The sequence below is a fragment of the Rhagoletis zephyria genome, unplaced genomic scaffold (genome assembly GCF_001687245.7).
Source record: "Rhagoletis zephyria isolate East Lansing unplaced genomic scaffold, Rhagoletis_zephyria_1.1 Rzeph_scaffold_01709, whole genome shotgun sequence".
In the NCBI taxonomy this organism is placed as follows: domain Eukaryota; kingdom Metazoa; phylum Arthropoda; class Insecta; order Diptera; family Tephritidae; genus Rhagoletis; species Rhagoletis zephyria.
In genome coordinates this window covers 13,798-30,850 of record NW_016158793.1, presented here as the reverse complement: position 1 = coordinate 30,850, position 17,053 = coordinate 13,798, and the positions used below count along the sequence as shown (strand labels likewise).

At 41.7% G+C, this 17,053-nt stretch overlaps 1 protein-coding gene across 1 annotated transcript in view; it reads right to left on the bottom strand.

Annotated features, from left to right (window-relative positions):
• LOC108364911 (uncharacterized) overlaps positions 1–17,053 on the bottom strand; it is a 31,530-nt gene that overhangs the window by 1,011 nt on the left and 13,466 nt on the right. The window contains exons 2-6 of the mRNA XM_017618794.1: positions 13,473–14,484; positions 12,937–13,230; positions 5,156–5,284; positions 4,752–5,057; positions 106–4,663 (exon numbers count right to left, since the gene is read on the bottom strand). Coding sequence (XP_017474283.1) covers positions 106–4,663; positions 4,752–5,057; positions 5,156–5,284; positions 12,937–13,230; positions 13,473–14,315 — 6,130 coding nt within the window. The 5' untranslated portion in view covers positions 14,316–14,484. The remainder of the gene's footprint in view (positions 1–105; positions 4,664–4,751; positions 5,058–5,155; positions 5,285–12,936; positions 13,231–13,472; positions 14,485–17,053) is intronic.

Here is a 17,053-nt window from a genome sequence, read left to right as displayed (position 1 = left end):
CATGCCGCTTCCGGCACAAATTACACTCCACCGCCTTGGCCGAAGCCTTGACGATGGCATTATTGTAGACGCGTGTGGGAATAGCGGTCACATTAACGCTACTATCTGCGGCCGCCGCCATAGCCATGACCGACGGCAGACCATTCTGTTGTGCTGCGGCTGCGGCTGCGGTGGTGTTGGCGTTGCCCCCACCCGCTGTGAGATTCATCGGTGGTTTCGGTGGTAGCGCCGCTGTTGAGTTGTTGTTGCTTCCATTACAAAGCGAGTCCGTTTCGCCTTTGGTGCCCGGCTCAAAGCTTACCTTCTTCTGATGCGATGCCTTGGTGGTGTGTTGTGGCTGTATGTTGACGCTCATGGCTAGCGCGGCGGCTGCGCTCTGCGGCACGGGAAAGTAAGGTGAGGGAGCGGCGCTACTGCTGTGATGGCTAGCTGTTGGTGAGGGATAGGGATGTTGTGGCTTCTGCATGCTGTTGGCGGCCGATGGCGGGAATTGTTCGCTGGCGTAGCCGTGTGGCAAAGGCACGCGCTGATAAGGTGATGGCAAAGGTGGCGCGTCCAATCCTGGTACGCCTGGATAGTAGGCGACGTTCGGTGTAAATTGTTGTTGTTGTTGTTGTTGTTGTTGTTGCTGCTGCTGTTGTTGTTGTTGCTGCATATGTTGCTGATGCTTCTGCAATTGAACTGAGTAGCTTTGTTGCTGCTGCTGCTGCTGCTGCTGGTGACTTAGGTGGCTGCGCGGTATGCTCACATAGCTAGATTGCGCGTCCAAATGTTGTTGTTGCTGTTGTAATTGCTGCTGCTGCTGCTGTTGCTGAGCTGCTAGCATCTGCATATGTTGCTGCGTGGCAACATTAGCGATGCCGCTCATGCTGGTGCGTGCTGCAAGCAAAACATGATTCGCGCCGCCGCTGTTGTTGTTGTTGTTGTTGGCATGCATGCGCTCATCAAATTGTGAATGCTGCTGATGCGCTGGTGGTAAAGGTGGCGGCGCCAGCTGTGCAGCGTACTGTTGTAACTGGTGTTGTTGTTGCATGCGATATATGTCCTGCATGGGCGCGTACACCTGTCCTGCTGGCATGTATGGCAGAGCCGACTGCTGTTGCAGCTGCTGCTGTTGTTGCTGCTGTATCTGTTGCTGCTGTTGGCGCAGCGCTTCCAATTGTGGTCGCTGCAACTGCACATAGCGCTGCATCTCTTGGCCCTGCAGTGGTACAGCGCGTCGATCAGCACCAAGCATTGGCGACTGCTGCGCCAAAGGAGGTGCCATTGGCGGTTGGTGTTGTTGTTGTTGCACTAATGGCGGCAGCGGTTGTACGACACGCGGTTGCGCTTCGGTTGGCAGTCGTATCATGTTCTGTTGTTGTTGTTGAATGAGCTGCGCTGTCACATTCTCGTTGGGATTTTGCGCCGTACGTAGCACGCGTTCCAAAATCGGATTCGGTATGAAGTCGTCGTCCTCTTCATTATCCGCTGTTGCAACGAGTATCACTTGATCGCAGAAGGAAACGCTCTTCTTCTTGACGCGCTTGGGCAAAGCAACAGATGGCCCGTTTTGCTCCGCGCATAGTTGTGGCTGTTGCTGTTGCAGTTGTTCTTGCGGCTGCTGCTGATGCTGTACAGCAGGCGAATGGTTCAAAGTTTGCTGCACCATTGTGTTAAGCATTTCGACCTCACGCAACTCTTCGGCGATCTGCGACTGCGGTACTTCGTATTTCGGCTTGGGCAATACCTGGTGTGGCGGCAGGCGCTGAAGGCGTTGTGGCGCGCAGTCCACTTCATCTGCCTCGGGTTTGGGTGGCAGTGGGGTGCCGGACGTGGCTGTTGGTGACATAACGTTGTGCTGCATTGGCGGCAGGCCATTCATTTGCGTACGTATCGGCGGCTTTGGGGCATTGAGCAGCTCCTGTGATGAGTAGGAGCGCAGCGGTTGCTGTTCACCTGTACTGCTGGCCGATTTAGACTGCTCGAAGCGGTGCGTCAGTTCGCGCACGCCGTTGGACTGCTGCGTCAGCTGCGCGACTGGCGAATCTGTGGCACGTTGTGCATTTCTGAGATCAGTTTGCTTGGCCTGCAACTCCTTGAGCCAATTAGAGGGATCGCATGTGGGCGTGGCCTGTTCTTTGCGCATTTTCATGAGCTGGTGACGCTGCTGCAGCTGTGCCAAAATGCTGCTGGTGCCCTCCAGAGTCTCCATGTTGCGTTGCTGTTTGTTCGCTTCAAGCACCTGTATCTGATTGATTTGATGATTCAGTGGCTCGAGATCGATCTCCGGCGGTGGTGGTGGAAAATCTTCGCTGGCCTGTCGCGAGTGGCAAACTGACTGCGGTGGGCTCGGATATGGCGGAAGTTCAAGCGGAACTTCGGTTGGATTACTGCCGCTGCCATTGCTGTTGCCATTACTTCCGCCAGATATGCCTTCAACTTCATCTCTGCCCAGATCAGCCGTTGTGGTGGCATAACCGTTGTGATGTTGGTACTGACCCGCGCTCACGCCGTTCGATGTCTGGTACATGTTATCCTTCGGCGGACTCTGTTCGTTGTGCACCTGCGCGCATGTCGTGATAATGGTCTGGCACGAGTCTTCGCTAATGGAAGTGTTTGAGCTCATGACGGAAATGTTAGAGAGATTTGCTTCATGGTGGAAGTGTTGTAGCACTGCTGCGTCTTGCTGCTGCTGCAAAGCCAATTGTTGCTGCAGTTGTTGTTGGGTGAGCGCGGAGCTCGTGCGCATTGGTGGTGGTGGCGCGACCTTAGCGACTACAGTCAACTGGCGTCCGCTGCCGTGGAAGCTCTTACGCATAAGCTTACTGCGCTCCAAATTCGGATTGGCATTGTTCGAGTCGCGATTTTCGAAGTGACCCTCCGAGATGTAGCCGCTCATGCCGTTCTTGCCATTCAAACCCACAGAGCTGTCGTCCACCGAAGTGGCTAGTGGTGGAGGCGTCTCTTTCTGGGTCGTTGCATCATCACCTGCCTCGGTTAAATCGGGCATGGAGCGATTTTTGCGGCGTATTAGGCCGCCCATCAAAAGCTTGCGGCGAATTTTATGCTGCTTCTTTCCATTCTTATCTTTCTCCTTCTTTTCGTCTTTCTCCTCCTTGTGCTTCTTGAGCGTATCCTTCGCGTTAACAAGCAATGTTTCAGTCAATGAGAATTCACGCGTCAGCTTATTACGATCTTCGCTGCGGCTGCGCTTCTCCTTCTCCGACTTGTTGCTGCTTCGGCCGAATAATGAGCGGCTCTCGCGCTCAGGCTTAGCTGCCACCGGCTGTGGCGATTCGTATTCGATGGCATTGTCATCACTAGCATTACCTACCGCAGCTGCTAGAGTCTTCAAGGGGCTCTTCTTCTTGGGCAGCGTGGCATAGATTTCGATGCTCTTATTTGCGGCTGCGGTGGCGGCTGCTTGGGCTGCCTGTGTTGGCGTCTTGTCCAATGTCTTGTCCTTACTATTCTGGCGCACATGTTTCACGCTGCTGTTGCTGCCCTCACGCATATGCTTCATCTCCGGCATGGCATCCATATCAGCGCCCTTCTCAACCAAAATACGGCGGTGCAGACTGCGTGCGCGCATCACGCACGTGTTGTGTTTCATGCGTGCAAATGTCATGGTGTGTGGATTGCTGTAGGGGGCATCCATGGCGGCGCGTGCCCGCCCAGCGGCTGCGTTGCAAAGTACCAGTGCGGTCTCTAGATCGTGTGACTCCTCGACAAGACGTGATTTCTCTAGCAATTGGTCGGCCTCGTGGCAGAGCTTTTCGCAATCACCGGAGAGTGTTTTGGATCCACCAGCCTCAGGTATCTTGGCGAGCTGTGGATTCAAATGATGCTTCGGCGGATACGAGTCGGTTGAGCTCAGCGAAAACGAGTCATAGCCGGGGTCGTAAGGCAACCCATTGCGTGTGGGACTCTGCGGCACGGCGGGCGGATTGCGTTTGCCCACCAAATACAGGTAAGGATTATCCAAAGTGGTGGACGAAGCGGAGCTTGCGCTATTGCGATCGCCTGACCAGTTGCCCGAGTCGCGACGACGCGGCTGATTTAAGTGATCGGGCATGGTTAGACCATCGCTTGGTGGTGAGGAGCCATTCGAAGAACCGCCGCTGACATGGCCGGATTCAGCACTCTGACTGCGTTGCAGCTGAAGGTGATACTTGCGTACCAGCTGCGCATTGAGTACTTTGCCGATTTTGTGCGTTAGCGTGTCGACGTCTTTCCCATCTGCTGGCTGATTCGTAACACCGCCACTGTTATTGGCAAATATTTTGTCCTGCACGACACTCAAATTCTGATACTGTTGTGCATTTAAAACATGCTCGACGGTCTTACGACTAATGTAAGCATCGGTCTCATCATTGCTGATTGTCGGCGTGGCTGCGGAAGCGCCGGAAAAGATACTCTTCTGTATGACACTCAAGTTCTGATAGTCGTTGGGTGAACGCAGTGGTGTGGGCGTAATGGCACGACGAGTGTTACCCAAGTTGGGCTTCTCCGGTGTGATGGGACTTGGTGTGATAGCGCGGCGCACGATGGTGGATTGATTGGTCTCGGGTGCGAATTGTGCACCCCCCGATGGTGGCTGTGGTACGGCGTAGAGCAGCAGTAGGGGTTGATAGCGACCGCGGCTGCACTTGTCGACAACACCCTCCCAGTTGGGACCGACCTGGGTAGAGAGAGAGAAAAATAAAGAAATAAATTAATGAGACATACTACTTAAGAGGTTGCAGAAAAAAGTGAAGTGCGTTACTTACTTCCTTCACATTAGCATCATCGAAGTACACCCACACTTTGAGTTTGGTGTGGAAGAAGAAGGTCGTGTAGTGTTTGCCGTAATACGAGACAATGCCGACCAGTTCGTGTTGTACATTTTGCGCCCAACGCTGTTCGGCGACCTGATGGAAAACGTCCGATAGACGTAAGCTGGTGCCGATTGCTTTGAGTACAGCATGCACTTGATCGGCGGCGGGACGTTCCGAGTCCCACACAATGCCAATAGAGACAACATCGGGACGATTGAGCAGCGCGCGGCAAATGCCGATTTTGGCGCCACAAGCGTTCTGCGAGAAGTGAAAAAAAGCAAGTTTGAATTTAAATAAATTTGGATTAATATTTAAATAAATAGTAGAGGCATCAAAGGAATGTAGGCGCCACTTACTGGACAATCTCTGATGTCACCCATATTGCCAGCGGCGCGCAATAATTGGCCAAAAGTTAGCTGCTGATGATTCTGCAATGCCAAGCTATTTTGTGAGGTCAACGCCGATGCTGACACATAGTGAACCATCTGGAAAGAGAAGGCAAGTAGAAATATGAATTGGTTGTAGCCCAAATATGTGTTTGCTTGTTTTTGACTAAACAAATCTTAGTTACCTATATATGTATAATTAAAAATTATTTGTATTGTAGTATAAAAATATTTCGTTTTAGGGCGTACACAAGCATATGGATTTGACCCGAAAAGGTGTGCCAATAGCTGCGCGCGTGGGCTCATTCATTGTACAGCAGCAACGGCAAACTAACTAACAAACTGATCAAGCGGTCAAGCAACAACAATTTTTCGCTTAATCAAACTCATATAAGACTGAAGTGGAGCTGTTGAACTGTGGAATGAGCTTAAGCGCGGCTTAAAGCAGCGCTTGTTGAACAAATTAAAAAACACTCAACGCTGACCAAAAATGGATAGCCAATTTGACCGCTAGGGGTGAGCAGAACGTGATTGCTTTTTGGTTTTTTGTTTTAGAAAATCAATGCTATAATAGTGTGTTCACACCGGAAAACGCCCACTTGCGAAAAAATTATGCTCTACAAAGTCGGCAAGTGCTGCGGTGTGTAGGTGTAGTTACGTTTAGTAGTCACGCTGCACGTGTTTAAGTGCTTTGACGCGCTTCGACGAGCTTTGATACGCTTTTAATTGTCATTTAATTTAATCTATTCTACTAAATACTCGCATTTTTCATATCGAAATAGACTCAAACTGCATGCGTTGGCGTACAAGCGGGCGAATATGCTCTGGCTGGTGCAACTGAAATCTGAAGTCACAAAAGAAAAGGAAACAAGTCAAAGGCGTGAAGCGCAAGCATATACATACTACATGCGATACATGCGCAACAAGTAAATGAAAGAAATAAATTAAAAAAAAAAAAAATGAATGCTCAAACGAGACAAGAGTTAATAATAGGCGTTAGCGCGTTAGAATTCGCAAATGCCACATATATCATGCGGCAACACCCGTTTGCGCTTAAGTGCTAAACTTTTTTTTTTCTAGTTCTCCGCCACTACCAGTTGACAAATGGTAGCCGCATTTTGTTACCATTTCAGCAAAGTTGTTTATTTTTTTTATTCATAGTCATTGTTCATACATTTTTTAATTCTTTTCATCACAACTAATGAGTTCGGTTCGGGGTGTGTGCCCACATGCTGGCTTATAGAAGCGTTATACTTGTAAACACATAGATATGTATTTTCAATACGAGTTACTACAAATTAAAAGCTTTACAGAAAAGAAATACCGAGCAATAAAAAAAAATTTACAAAACACAAATTCGCACAATCGCATTGAATTGCAAATAAAGCAAGCAAGCTCATGGTCATTTCTCGCGCAGAACGCTTTCGTTTTCACTTGGCAGCTATGTAGTCGCCGGCAGGCAAAAGGCGCGCAAAATCCATTTTGACATGCTTCCCGATTGGCTGGCTGATTGGTTGATTGACAGTGAGTGGAATGGTGCGCGCTAATAATGTGGCACACAATCAGATCAAGAACAACTTTGGCTCGTGGGCGGTGATGGTTGTCAAGCAAGTGAACTTTCGAGGCTTTAAGGCGATTATTGTACGCTTACATGAGATCATTTCATTAGTATTACATATGAAATAATTTTGTAATGATATTTAATTTGGATTGATGGTAAATGTAAAGAGGAAGGAAGGAAGATCACACCAAACTATTAGCGAGTGTTTAACAGGCAGCTGAATTTTTAAAACTCACTTGAGAGTAATGAAAAGCTGATTCTTGATGTATGCCAAAGGATGGTAAGTTTCAGCTAAAATATTTATAGCTCTGAAATTGGCTTTGAAACCATTTAGATGAGTTGCAGTTTAGGTCGATCTCGCGCATCTCCGAAATGCGGTTCTCAACATGGAGTTGCGTCGACTGGTAAACCACCATAAGCGGAAGAAGTGGCAAGAGCAATTGAAGACCTGCAAATTCAACTATAAGTTTCCTATCAAACCTGAGAAGGTGGAAATCATAGACTGTAGTGCTGCCTCGTCGAACACGAAGGTCAAATTTCGAGCGACCAGAAGGGTGCGAAAAATCCGAAAACCTAACCTCCAATATTGATACTAAAACGCTTGGATGCGGCGGGAGAAGAATACCTCACTAACAGCCTCAGTTTGTCGTTGAATGCTTTAATTATTTCTGAACAATAGAAGTTTGGGAGAAACCCTCGAAACCAGCCAACAAATGTGTGCCTTATCATTCATTGACTTTCCTCTCTCTTCATATAGCGAAGACCCATCAGGCTACTCCCAAACTTTACAAGCAACCTGACTCTACCTGAACAGCTCTAAATACTTAACGCCGTAAATGCTCAGATAACTTGCGGCCTTAACCATGTTGGAGAACTAACCTAACAACAACGCTACTTATCGAAAGCCGCCGGAATCGTCTGTCGCTATTATGCTACTTATTATGTGAGGACATTGAGACAATTTCTCTCACACAGGGATTCTAACGGTGGACTGCGAAGTATTTGAATAGTCGACAGTCGTCGGTACATTTTCGAGACAAATTTAAGCAATTTTTACTAAATATCTGGCACACACAACAGCAATTTTGAATAAGGTATCTATAGAGAGCCACAACAAAGTACTCAAATCACAGACCTGTCAAAATATCGCAACTGTTTTCTGATGTCGCCTGAACACTAATTTCAAAACGAGAACTCTATGCTACCAACACCGTTGCGCTGAGCAAGCAATTCCTACTCGGCTGCTATCGTAAGGAATATCTGAACAGACATTGGCTAGAAGTAGAGCCATTTCCAAGGCATATAAGGAGCCATATCTACAAACTCGCGGACCTACATTGCACAAACCATAAATCCGACGTTGTACTGGCAAGCCATAAGCGATATTAAGTGTGAAGGAAAAACGTGATTTCCCGAATTAAACTCACTAAATGGAATGATATGCCTAGCATCGCCAGAAAAAAGTTTAAATCAACAGATTATAAAACTGCGCACACAAAATTTGTCTAGAAATATTGATAGAAAAAACCTGAAATTGTGGTGAGATTTTTATGATGTTCAACTTTTCGTCTTAACTTTTTTTTTTTAATTTCGGGGAACCCTATAATCATTTTCAACTAGTTTTTTTATGCACTACTTATTTACACGAACAGGAAAAAATTTTATATAAACAATTAAGAATTAAAAAAAATCCGGTTCGACAAATCTTGTTTAAATTTTATTAGCTAGTCGGTTTAGGCATGGCTTAGTAGTGTAAAGTCCACACGAAAGTGCGGGACCTGGAAAGTGGTTGCCAAGTAGGCAATAAATCTAAATTATTTAATTTTTAATTTCAAAAAAAAGGAGGAGGTTATCAATTAATATTTTTTTTGATGTATGTTACCATATAACTTTAGACCACGTTAACCGATTTCTTTAATTTTTTAAAGGAAAGGTGCTCCCATACTAATTTTCTTTAGATCCGATCATTGCATCATGCATAAATTAACAGTAAGTACTCTTAAATTTCTATTTCAGAATTAAAGCCGGCTTTGTTTTTTCCTAAAAATTACTTCTAATTTATCATTTTTTCGGTTTTGAACGTAACTTTTTTGATATACACAAATTTGCGTAGCAAAAAATTAGCACAAAAACAGAAATACAAAATCATTTCATTGGCCGATGATTTTGATCAGCCAAGAACACCTACGCCTGTGCTATGATACCATACTTATACGCTACATTTATAGCAGTAGTTAACTTTCAAACTAGTCTGCGCAGAGCACACGAAGTGCCCTTCACACCACTTGAAGCGTATTTATTAAACAATAGCTAGTAGCTACCCAGTAGGAAAAATGGAAATGAATGTATGTACTTTATTTCTAATACACAGCTAACACAGTAGTGATGTGGTTTTGAAATAGTGCCAAATATTTTAAAATGAAACTGATCTGGAATTATAGTTACGAATCATGTTGATGAAGATCTCAACGTTCTAGTGGCAATGAACTATCACAATCGATCCTTTAGGCGTCGTTCATATGTCAGGGTTGTGTTCCATAAGCCGGATACAATATTTTATCGAATGTAATGGAGGCTGTGAAATACATCATACGTGTCACACACAGGCTACTGTGGCAAAATCTGATATTCTACTAGAAATGCGGCATGATAAAGCACAATCACTCATTAACCGACATACAGTGAGTTTCGGAAGAAGAATTAGCATATGTAGTTGTTGAGAGAACTAACGCTTGTGAGCATATTAGATTTAAAATACTAAAATTTTTTTCTTTCTTCAATTAATAACTTTATCATTTGAAATATCAAGGGATCTCCATCTTCCCTCCACGAATGTTCAAAGGCCTTGAAGATAAGTGTAACTAGTTAAAGATGACTGAAAACTCTATTAATTATGGCCACAAATTTATTCGCCATTGATTAAAGGACCGTTTGAACGCAGAAATGACCCTTAGGAGTACTTGAGTTCGTTTTGTTGCTTAAACTGTAATTGTCACCGTGTAGGCTCAAAGTCAAAACAAAAGGCATAAGGAATCTTGTCCCAAAATGTGGCACAATTTTGTTTTCAAAATTTTATGCAGAGATGCCAATCAATTTAGAACCAATCGATTTCCGTTCGCCGTGCTCAGTATAAAATCGATTAGCTAATTATATATCTAGCTATATAATCGGTCGATTCGCCACTTCAACAATTCATTAATCTCTTTTGTCAAACTGTCCTTCAACACAAGATTAATGCTAGCTACAGACAAATATGTGCATAAATATGTACCACATACATTTCAGCTCTTAAGCAAGAAAACTAGAAAAAACGTGTCTTGAAAAAAATCAATGAATTGCAAAAATTCTTTAATTGCTAACAATAAATAAAGTTTCACATGAACGACGCAATACTACAGTGATTTCATTTAGCTGCCATGCATATTTTGTATAGTTTTTTTTTATACATATATATATATTTTTTTTGAATTTCTTAATGTAGTATTTAGTTTACTGAAAAATGCTTGAAAAATAAACTAGCACAAATGCGCAGGTGCTTGGCAGCTACTATAACATAGTTGGCTTGACATCGATCCAATTGAAATTGTTCTCAGCGCATGTGACGTTTGACAACTTCCACTCGAACGTGTTCCACGCTAAATTAAAGCGTTTTAACTAAATTGCTTGTTGCTACTGTGTTAAGAATTTTTATATAAATATTTTTTTTGTTTTACTAAGAAGCACAAATTTTATAGAAACAAAAAAAAAAACACTTAACACTTATTAACTTTATTTATGTATATGCATTTAATTTTTAAGCACTTTTTCATTAGCCCACAGCTCCGCAGTTCAAAATAACACTAGCAAAGACAAAGATGTGAAACTCGTTTAATTTTAATTCGCACTACTTACATAAATATGTACTATAAAAGCAACCAGTTTCGCGTGTGAATGTGCATTGAAGCGCATTTGTATGTACAAAAGTATTTACATATATATTTCTCTAACGTTACATAGTCATGTGCTTGAATGGTAAGTACTAATGCTTATCTGTCTACAAGCCGATTTGTGTTGCACTGTGCGAATGCTACTTTTTTCCATCAGCACATACATACATATTCTTTTCAATGTTTCTTAGCTGTTAGCCGCATGATTTGTTCGCACAAGTAACGACGACAAGCGTTTCGAAAATTTGCATACTTGAACTTAACATCAAATGGCATTTGCAGACTGCAGTTTGGGCGGGGTAATGGCGGCGCGCAAGTGTTAGAGCAACTAACTAGTCTGCAATTCATTGGTAGTGGCGTGCACTTGTAAAGTTGTGGGCGGTTTGTTTTTTTTTTTTTTCTGTGGAAAGGGGTTTAACTGCTTTTGTATGCCTTTTTGTGAAACTGCAAGATTTTTTTTTATTTTAAATTAGTTTAACTTGTTTCGGTGCACTCATGAATGAATAAAATTTTACTTCGCGCTTACTTTTGCAGAACTAGTAGAGCAATAATTATGACAAATTGCGTCTATATATAAGGTCACCCTATATTGAAAAATTTTGCCTATGTATTTTTTTCAAAGAAATTTTTCTTATATTTTTATAATCATACAAATCCAAGTCTCAAAATTTGTATAAAAATTAAAAAAAAAATCAACAAAGTGTCATACAAATTTCACACTTTATATTCAGAACATTAAGAAAATTTTTGGTTATGCAGTTTAATAGAGCCCATTCAATTCTAGTATGGAAAGTGCAAGTTTAAAGTGGCTACAAACTATCGGTCATTTTTTGATTTTTTTTTCCTTTGACGGTGTTGCGCATTTTTTTTTTCATATAACGCATTTCGCAATTTATTTAATATTGGAATTGAATAGGATTAAAAAAACGGCATACCCCAAAATTTTCAAAAAGTTCGAAATAAAAAGTGTGAAATTATAATGAAATTTCGTTGATGTTTTTAAACTTTGATTTATATAGTTTTTGTTATAAAATGAATTATATTTTTTTAAAAAGATTTAATTTAAAATAAAAATAAAAAAATATCTCAAAGTCTAAGGGCCGGTTGTTCACGCGGTGCGACTCAATATCGTCACAGATCGCTACTGCCGCAGCTGTTAGGAAGACGAGGTGAAATCATCTCATCACTTCCTTCTCAGCTGTCCGGCATTCGCTAAACTAAGGTTGAAGCACCTCGGTGCGTATTTCTTCAACTCACCCGAAAAGCTCTTCGGAGTGGACATGATAGCTTATCTTAGTCCTAATACAGAGTATTTTCAGTTACCGTTCAAAGAACTTGTGTAATATGGTAACACAATGTACAATATAATTAATGTCTAAGTGAGTCCCTCCGTGCGTGGTCTGCCGCAACAACCTAACCTACCCTCAACAACTATTCGAGAATAAGTATCCAAAATGAACTTCAGTGAACCCCACATATTCGGACCATATATTTTCATTTGTTTTTTATGCGTTTTTAATTCTTCTATGCAGGGACCGAAAATAACCGTTAAATTTCAATTTTTATTTTTAGATTTCGATCAAGTAGAATCGTTAAATTTAAATTTTTATTTTTTTCGGTCCAATTTAATCGGTTTTTTTTATTTATTATTTGATCAAAAATAATCGTTATTTTCGATTTTTATTTCTTCGATAATTTTTAACCGTCACTGCGTTATTCAGAAAATTTTTTAATTGTAGTTATGATCTGATATCAAAAAATAAAAATAGAAAATACTAATTATATTTGATCGAAGAAATAAAAATCATAAATCATCAATCAGAGTAGTCCTTCTCTTTATCGAAAAAATTTTTAAAATAACGGTTTCATTTGACCAGAAAAATTAAAATTCAGTTTAGCAGTTAAATTCTGACTTTCATTTAAATATCGTTAAAAATTCGAAAAGTTTATTTATTTTTGAAACTTCAAACTTCTAAATCAAAGATAATCGATTCAAAGTAATACTTGCTGTAAACGGTTAATTTTGCAAGAGAAAGTAGAAATTAAAATAATTTTCTTACTTTGCCAAGAAAAGTACTTTAAATATATAAAACGAAAGCATCAAAACACTTTCTGGCTCCATTCACTTTCTGCTAGTGAAAATTATAAACTTCGCGCTACCAATACATAATTAGGTATTTTTAATTTTTCATATGCACTGTCTAATTATAACCAATTTGCTACTATGCGTAGTTAGCTATTAGCATTTCCATCGTCCAACTCACCTGTGTGAATGGCAATTGCTCCGAATTGGCGCCACACTTGCAGACGCTCTGCTCGATGACGCGCATAGCAAAGCGGCGATGAGCCACACAAGCCTGCGACTCGCAAGCATCGCCATCGTCCAAGGAAATGTGCGAGTGTACACGATGTAAGAGTAGCTCAAAACATTCGGCGGCATCGCCAAGACAGCCCAGCGGAAAGCGACGACCAGCCAGAGGGCCACTGGCCAAAGCGCGACGCAAAGGTTCCGGGCATAAGGCTGGCTCTGAGCTGGTTTGTAGTTGTTGGAAAAGTTCCTGTAGAAGAAAAATAAAATTGAGAAAAAACAAACGAAATTAGCAACAAATAACAATAACAATTAATTCTAGCTAGAACGAGTTTTCTGTGCGGCATTGCAAATCAGTACATTCTACACATTCACAAGCGCACACATACACACCCTCGAACACCATAACACACACAAACACGGGTAGTTTTCTATTAAAAAAAAGTAATTTCAAATTCAATTAGACATAGCAGTTTACGCTTGAACACTCACAATCACCGCATTTATGCAACGATCACGCTCGCCGTACGCTCCATTGGCCGTCAGCGAGAGTAGAGTGTCGTTGCTGCCGAAGATGTGCTCGTTGCTGTTACTTTTCTTGTAGTAGTAGCTGTTGTTGTTGTTGTTGTTACTGCTGCCATTGCTATTGCTGTTAATTATATTATTCATGCTGCCACCGAACGCATACCCCCACCCAGCCAGCTCCGCCGTCGAGGCCACCTTCGCCAGCGCGGACACTTTGCGGCTGCTGGCGGTTTGCCGGGTCAACGTCGCCGATTTGTAGCCATCCAACAGCGGATCGTATGCCTTGCGTGGAGAGCTGCGCGGCAAAGTGCCATTGTTGCTGATCAGCTGCGCGTGTTGCGGATGCTGGGGCTTTAGGGGCGAGCTGTTGTTGTTGGCGGCGATGGAGTTGGCAGGTGTTTGCGTATAATGCTGCTGCTGCTGCTGCTGCTGCAGTTGTTGTTGTTGAAATTGTTGGTGTTGCTGCATTTGCTGCTGGAACTGTTGCATTTGTTGTTGTTGTTGCAATTGTCTTTGTTGCATCTGCTGCTTGAATTGGTGGATTTGGTGTTGCTGCTGTTGTTGCTGCTGCTGCTGCTGCTGTTGTTGTGCCACCGCACTCTGGTTTGCTCGGCCATTCTCTTTTGTTGCTTTGGCATCCTTATGATTTTCAGCGTTGCTATTTTTAGCATTTTTACTGTTGTTATTCTGGTTGTTGTTGTTGTTATTGTCATTATTTTTATTCGCGGTCTTCGCATCTTCCAGCGTAGTTGCTGTCGTTTTGGCCACTGTATTTGCCGGTTCTTTGCGTTTGTAGCGAAACTTAATCATTTTGCCTGATAGTTGTAGTTGCTGTTGTTGTTGTGTTTATCGTTGTCGTTGTTGTTGCTTTAAGTGATGGCGTTTCCGTTTCTGATTAGTTACCTCAAATTACCGACGTCAACATTGTTGACTTCCGTTCGCATTAGCGTCTTTCTTGCTGTTGTTGTTGTCGTAGAGTCTGTAAAATGTGGCAAATAAGTTTCGCTGACGACAGAAAATTCATTGAATAAATGAGGGAATTAGCAGGCCGTGGAAAAGTGTTGAGAGCTGGAGCTGAAATCTGCAGATACACGTTTTCTCAACGAGATGTTGCCGTGTAAGAAATTTACGATTTGCACGCGGAACTTTAATTTGATCTAATTTAATTTTATATAATAATTGCTTCAATGATTGGTTTTTTTTATTTAAATCTTTATCACTACCTTTTGTTAATCTCTTTAAAGAAACTAAAGATAAGTTAAAATTACTTTAATATATTCAGCCTTGCAATATTTCTATTGAATCTGGACCGCCAAGTAGTGGATTTAGGCATAGGAAGCCTTTAAACAGTCTAGGCGCCAACAAAGCCACCTCTTTGTCAGTACTTTACTTACTTCAATGTCATTTTGATTATTTTCAAAGTAGTTGCCAAACTATGTGGCTGCGTAATATCTGCTATGCGAAGCAATGGGTAATGGAAAATAGTGTTGTAAATGGAAAGCCGTACTCATACGTAATCTAATACTAGTATAAGGTGAGGCCGGCCAAAGCTAAAATTTGACTATATAAAGCCTTTTAAAATATGGTTATGGGTGGTCAAAAGTATGAATGCTTTACTGTCTGAAAAAACCGGGAAGGAATTTTAACTAAAATTTTCATTTTCACTCAAAGTCCAGTGAAAATTTAATTAGGACCGTCGATAAACTGTCCGTTATACACATTGGGGACCAAACGAGATTTACAACTCCCTTACATCATATCCAGTTGCTTATATCAAAGGGAAATCAACGCTTACCTACCAATACATAGTAAGTACATGGTTGGCGAGATAGAAAAGGCAGATTGTCCAGCTTAAGGTAGTTACTTTTCCGCTTTCGTAGATATCGATAGTACCATTGATGACACTGCCGGATAGATGGCACCATATTTCCTTGAATATTAGGGACATAAAATGAAGTTAACGGGGAGGCGAACTTTCTCTTTTACTTTAGTCTATCGTGATGGACTATTTCTTAACCAAACTATGTAGTAGAGTAGTGTTATTGGCTACAAAGACGAACCCGTAATTATTTATACAGGAAAAATCGGCAGTACTGTCGCAGACTTTATGGCATCAGCATAAATCTGCAAAGCGGTGTTCGTTACGACTAATAAGAAAATATAGACCGAATTTGGATGCAGTTATCGTTGGAGTAACAATGCTTGTCAAATATCTTTGATAAGAGACTAAATTGGATATAGAGAAAATACTCAACAATGAGGAAAATTTGGTCTGTGTAAGGAATTTTGCTGAAACATTACTCCGGTGAATGTAGGGCGGCCCAGACACAGTTGCAACGATAGAAATTTAATAAATGAGAAAATAAAACGCCATTCTGAAGTAATGTGAAAAGTGGTCCCATACGGGAACTGCTGTAAGGACGGATTTGATGATGCATTGGGCACTTTAAATTAGGGACTGAACCGGTTTCGAACCGAATTTATCGCTGTTTTTCTACTACCTAATTAACAAAAACTTTTACCGAATGGAAATTTTACACAAATATTTGATCTGAACCGAAAAGTGTAGCAAGTTTTATAAAGGTTTGATGTTCATTTCGAACACCTATTGATGGAAACATTTTACCATTTTTTCTTTTCCTAAATATGGTAATGAGAACCACGTTTGTTTACCATCTGACAATTTTGTTTTACTACGTACAGCGTATGACATGTATTGCATAAATTCTTTTTTTTTGTTTTTGAATTAATGACTGAATAAAATTAACGCAAGTATGCATAGGCACATATTTTTCCTTAATTCTCGAGCCGTTAAACCGAACAGAAACCCCGATTCAAATACTACAAGAAAGGTTTTGGTGAACCAATCCAAAGTTGCACAGATTGTTCGAAGCGCTGAACTGAAACAACCAAATTTTTAATACGGTTATCAGCCTTATTTTAAATCATCCTGCCTTTAGGGTAATATTGCATCGGTTAATAAATTTTTGTTTTAATTTATAATTAGTATATTCATTTGTAAATAAATTTCCCGTCTGAGTTCTTGCTCTACTTAAGCTCAGCATGACTCATGCCAGATCAAATTTCGTAACGAAGTCTTTCTGTTGGCACATTGTACTACAATTTCAACTTGACCCCATTTAACCTCCAAGAATATCCCACAAAGCGTAGGAAATCAGAGAAAAAAAGGCAGCGAAAAACAACAAACGCGAATCAAAGCGGAAAATATATGTAGCACAACAACAAAAATAATGATTAAATTAAAACAAATAAAGAAAAAAACAAAGAAAAAATGGCAAACTAACTGAACTTTTTGTAAGTAATGCGAAACTTGCTGCTGATTTATGAGATAAACAGACAAGTTAAGTTAACGAACCAAGAGTGGTATGTAGCAATGACTGTTGGTACAACGAATAGATCAAATGGAGTTTCATATGTATATATGTATATGTACTGATACCGATACATATGTATGCGTGTATAGAGTACATATGCAAAAAGCGTCTAAGAAGCTGTTGGGAGTTTCCAGCTGCTTTCAATGCCAGTGA